Below are 5,562 nucleotides of genomic sequence, written 5' to 3' on the forward strand. Positions count from 1 at the left end.
TTTTCATTTTTCCATACTTTTTTATTAATTAATGCTTAGAGCAGTGGACCTACATCCATAAGATCTGGCTCCTCATTAAAAATGAAAATATGGTCAGAAAGAGAAATTGTCTCCAGAGAGTAGAGTAGGGCAAGAATCCTTTCTATTTAAGAGGTCTGGCTCCATTCAACTCAATCATCTTTTTAAAAGGGAGTTTGTTTTTTTGTGACTTGGTAATGTTTCTAAAATACATTAATACTTAAAGGATAGGCCATATAATACAGTGGGAACAATGTTGAATGTGAAGACAGAGCTGTGTTCATTGGAAATTAGAAATTTATTAGTAGTTTGACCTTGAACAAATCACTTGTATTGCTTGAGTTTCAAATTTTTCCTCTGTAAAATCAGGATAGTTCTGCCTATAGCATTAATATAAAAAAACAACAACTTTATGAAAATAAAATTGAATGTGAGAAGGAATGTTTTCTAAAAACCATAAAGCACTACATAAATAGCAGCTAAATGTACACAACATTTTGTTATGTTAATGAAGGAAACCATCTGAATATGATTTTATCACAAGAAATGGTAAGTAAGCCATAGTCTATATTTCTAACTTTAATATCTCTCACTTTTGACTAGACCTTGTTGTGATTAGTTGATTTCTAAGCTCTGTGACACTAGAAAATTCAAAGATCTCACTCAGAGACCAAGATTCATTAAGGACAAATGAAGCATTCACATGAAATTCTAATAGCAATCTCCTGTTCCAGAGAAGGTTTTGATGTGCAAGAACTCTTGTTATGTAATTGTGAAGCATTATTAGATGAAACAAAACCATGGACAAGAAAGCATTTGGAAAAGAAAAAAGCTCTCTCTTCCTCTGTCTGTCTCTTTTTGTCTCTCTCTGTGTGTCTCTGTCTCTCTCTGTGTCTCTGTTTCTTTCTGTTTGTCTCTCTGTCTCTATCTCTCCCTATCTCTTTGTCTCTCTTTCTCTTTCTCTCTGCCTCTCTCTGTCTCTGTCTCTCTGTCTCTGTCTCTCTGTTTCTGTCTCTCTGTCTCTATCTCTTTCTCCCTACCTGCCTTTACTCCCCCCACCCACGTAGGTGACTATTCTCTCATTATCCTAATTGTTATACAGATACGTTGAGTTAGAATAGGTTAAACAAAGTGGAAAAAGTGAGTATGAGATATAAAGGAGATTTATTTTGGCTAATCATTCTTTGCTTAGACTTAAAGGAATGATGTTATTTTTAATGTGAAGGAAGTAGTTCTAAAGGTCTCTTCATGTCTGGGGAAATCTAGATGGCCTGCTTAGTCCCATATTTCCCTTTAATTATTAAGTGTGTTAACCAACACATTTCTCCTATGAAATGACTAACCATCTATATCTATACACCAAGGGAGGAGCTCCCCACAACCCAAATGTATGCTGTCCATAGCAAAAAAAAAGTAATCAATTTTGTGAAATATTTCTTTTTAGGAAGGATTTTATAAATAAAATTTTCCTTGTCCCACTTGTATTTTATTTTTAAAAACTGTCAGCTTGCCAGGGGTGAGACTAGGGCAGAGAGATCATTGAAACATCATTTTCCTTGGTCTTTCAATATGATTTAGGGTGATGTTAGGTGACTCTCTGACACATGGATCCAACAGAGCTGATGTCTGTGTTCTGTAACTACTTCTTGTACCACTTTACTGATGACTATTGTGGTTTACACCACAGACATTTCTGGTACAGACTTCATCTCTAAACCCATGGTCGTTTTCATAGGACATCATTTATCTGATCTTAGGATCTAAACCCATTCTTTATAACATTCCAAAGCTACCATGAATTGGTGGTTGCCTGGGCTTTTCCAGGCACTCTGCCTTCCAGTGACTCAAAAGGCCTAGACATTGAGAGACACACATTTCCCCAGCTTACCTAAAATGCAAGACCTGGCACAAAGAATTTGACTCTGCAGGAAATTTGTTTCCACTGGACATAGATTATCAGATCAGAACCAAAAGTATCTGCCTAACCAGATCTGAATGTACAAGTGATCAAAGAATAGAATGAATTGATTAGAAAATGATGTCATTCTCTGATGTTTATGTTTACATTCTAAAATATTTGACATCAATAACTTTTTTGTAATATGAATAAATTATGTTTTCTACATCAATTCTAACTTCTAAGGTTTCTTACTGAGACTAGAACAAGAAAAAATAATTTTTCAAGGTGGGGTTGGTTTTGTACTTCCTTAATAATAATGACTACAATGATAGAGTCAGAATATTTACAGTTAGAAATGATCTCCTAACTCAAAATATGAAAAAGAGGATTTAGAAGGGATATTTATCATTGCATATAACATGTTCAGCATATTAAATATCTTTTAATATATACCATAGTTCATCAGTATTGAAAAACAGGACTCTGAAAAAATAAAATATTACTTCAAATATAGGACAAAAAGTACAACCAAGCATGTAATCTATATTTATGATTTCATAACATAAAATTTCCAAACTGGATATTTAAAAATTAATAATCATAAAATTATCTTAGTCATTATCTAATCTATCCTGTCCACTTGTCTTTTCAGAAATTATGTCCTAGTGAGAAACAAACAACTGTCTTATTATGAATTACTAATTTAAAAGGCAGGATATACAGGAAAAATGGCAGAGAAGAATCTTACTCTCATGGAAGAATTTATTCTCTTAGGATTTTCTGAGCTTCCCAACTTTCAAGGGCTACTCTTTGTTATTTTTTTAGTCATGTATCTAAGTATCCTATTAGGGAATGGTCTTATCATTGTAATCACCAATATGGAACCTGCTCTCCAAATACCCATGTATTACTTCCTTGGAAACTTCTCCTTTGTGGAAATTTGTTACACATCAGTCACCCTCCCCAGAATGCTTATGAATCTTTGGAGACAGAAAAGAAATATTTCTTTACTATCATGTGCTGTACAACTGTGTTTCTTCCTTATTCTGGTGGCCACAGAGAGCTTCCTCCTGGCAGTGATGGCCTATGATCGCTTTGTGGCAATCTGTAAGCCCCTCTCCTATCCTCTAATCATGAGCCACAAGATGTGTGTCCAGATGGTAATTGGCTCCTGGGTCATTGGAATTCCAGTCTTTATAGGGCAGACATATCAGGTTTTCTCTGTATCCTTCTGTGGTTCTAACAAACTCAATCATATTTTCTGTGACATTCTCCCACTAATTAAGTTGGCATGTGGAGACACCTCTAGGGATGAATTCTTTATTTATTTTGATTGTTTCCTGTTTGCTTTGATTCCCTTTCTATTGATCCTCTTGTCTTACATCAGAATCCTCAGCACTGTTTTGAAGCTCCCATCAACCACTGGCAGATCCAAAGCCTTCTCTACTTGCTCATCTCATCTTATTGTCGTATGCTTATTCTATGGTTCGGGTCTCATTGAGTATCTGCAATCAAAGTCCAGTTACTCAGGCATAAGAAATAAGATCTTCTCTCTATTCTACACCATTGTGACCCCAATGGTTAATCCTATGATATATAGTCTGAGGAACAAGGACTTCATTGAGGCAATGAGAAAACCATTTTCTAAATGTATAAGGTAAAGAATAAAATAATTTAACTTGCATATTATTGTATCCTGAGCCATTTCCCAAGTTTTTCTTCCTTTTTTCTCTGCTGTATGCCTTTCAAATTCTTAACATTTTCTCCTTGTTATATTAAAACATTTGGCATTCCTTTTCCCAATTCCTCCATGATATCACATATTTTTATGTGTAATCAAAGAACAAACTTACTATTCTTGTCATTGTGGTTGTTATTTTCACACAATATTAATAAGGGACTACCTTTCCAACACAAGTGTAAGAATAGGGAAGCTAACAGATGCATTGGATTGAACACCGGCCTTAGAGTCTGGAAGACCCAAGTTCAAATACAGCCTCAGACACTTATTAGCTACTAGACTCTGGGCAAGTCACTTAATCCTGAATGCTTCCAAAAAAAGTGTGAGGTCACTGTGGCACTACTACCTCAGTAATCCAAACCAAAGTCATGCAGTGTCTATAACAGGCACTTACATGATGACAATAATAGTATCTTCAAGGATGATGACAACAACTACAACCTGAGGCTGAGTGATGGTACTTAAATATGTCAAAAAGCTTTCTCTCCTCTATACATCTTTTTCTTAGTATTTCTAGATTGAAATGAGAATATTATCAATTTTCTTCAACCTGAAATGTTGACTGTTGTTAATTAAACTACAGAATGTGTGATTAGGTTGCATTGTACTAGCTTCCTTGTAAATTGGAGACATACTTATTCAGTAATAAATGTGACTTCTTTTATTTTTGTCTTTATGTTGGGAGACAGAAGTGGCTGGAAATGGGGAATAGGAACTTTATCTCATTTCATTGCAGTGCTCACAAGATTCATAGATCCATTGAATAATTTTGTCAATTAATATTATTCAAATGAACCACTACACATCTCTTTGTTTATTTTTGAGCCAAAATACTGAGAAGGAAAAATATATTGTTTTTCTAAACAGTAGGTTTTGAAGAAGTGTCTTTTCTATCTTGATTTTGGTCAAATTGCTGTGTGTGTGTGTGTGTATTTAATAAATATTTTATGGGCACAAGATGATCTAAACTTCAGTCAGAAGTTTGCAAATGTCAGACCAGAAGGGTAATTAGCAGAGTTTTTTCTTAGATTGTAGCATTTAGGAGTTAAACTATGCTAAAAGTTTGAAAATTCCAAGCTAAATTTACCCATTGAAAATCTTGAAGAAACCAGACTCCAGAGAATAAAAAATAAGAAAAACATAAACCAAAATAAACAAAAGAAAAAAAGGAAAAACAACAAGGTATTCTTTCTAAAAGTGTGCAGAGCCTGACCCAGATAAAAAAGTCAAAATATGGAAGACATTCTTGAAAAATGATTTAACTAAAAGAAAAGAAAAAAGAACTTGCATGACCTAGGACTTATCTCACTGATCCCCAAAGGAAAACAAAAAGAGAAGAAAGTGCCATTAAAGTACCTTAAGTAAAGCCCTAAGAGGAAAAGACATGTTGTTTTCAAGTTCAAATAAATTTCCTAGAATAAATGACACAAGAAAAAATATTTTTGAAACAGAAATTAAAATACAATAACATGGTAAAAAAAAACCAATGCTTTGAAAGATATAGTCAATTCTTACTAAAAGGGAGCAGGAATGGTAATAGATAAAATGTGCAGAGACAAATTTTTTGGACAAAAGACAATATAGGCAATTATTTTGATTCAGTATGGAATCAAAAAAAATTCTTTTTGAGAGGGTGAGAGGGAAAATATATTTAGTTGGGAATTTTTAAATTAAAAATGCATTTTAATAAAATATTTATTTAAGGCAATTTAAATTTTAAGAACATTTTAATTTAAATCATATTAATTAAAATTAAATTTATATTTAAATTTTCATTTCAAAATTTCAAGTGAAATAAAAGTTTTAAGAAAAAGTTAAATGATTTTATAAATGAAATGTGAATACTAGAAGATAGAATTAGAAAAGGAAATGAAGCTTTGGATGAAATACTGGAAAGAAGAAT

At 33.2% G+C, this 5,562-nt stretch overlaps 1 protein-coding gene across 1 annotated transcript; it reads left to right on the forward strand.

Moving 5' to 3' along the window:
• Positions 1-2,646: 2,646 nt before the first annotated feature.
• LOC114042186 (olfactory receptor 10AG1-like) lies at positions 2,647-3,579 on the forward strand. The gene has a single exon (XM_027860851.1). It carries the CDS (start codon positions 2,647-2,649, stop codon positions 3,577-3,579), a length of 933 nt encoding a protein of 310 aa, XP_027716652.1.
• Positions 3,580-5,562: the final 1,983 nt, after the last annotated feature.

Source organism: Vombatus ursinus, unplaced genomic scaffold (genome assembly GCF_900497805.2).
Source record: "Vombatus ursinus unplaced genomic scaffold, bare-nosed wombat genome assembly UNPS02014291.1, whole genome shotgun sequence".
Taxonomy (NCBI): Eukaryota; Metazoa; Chordata; class Mammalia; order Diprotodontia; family Vombatidae; genus Vombatus; species Vombatus ursinus.

Coding starts and splice junctions, on each gene's coding strand:
- LOC114042186 (XM_027860851.1), top strand. CDS start 2,647: ATGGCAGAGAAGAATCTTACTCTCATGGAAGAATTTATTCTCTTAGGA.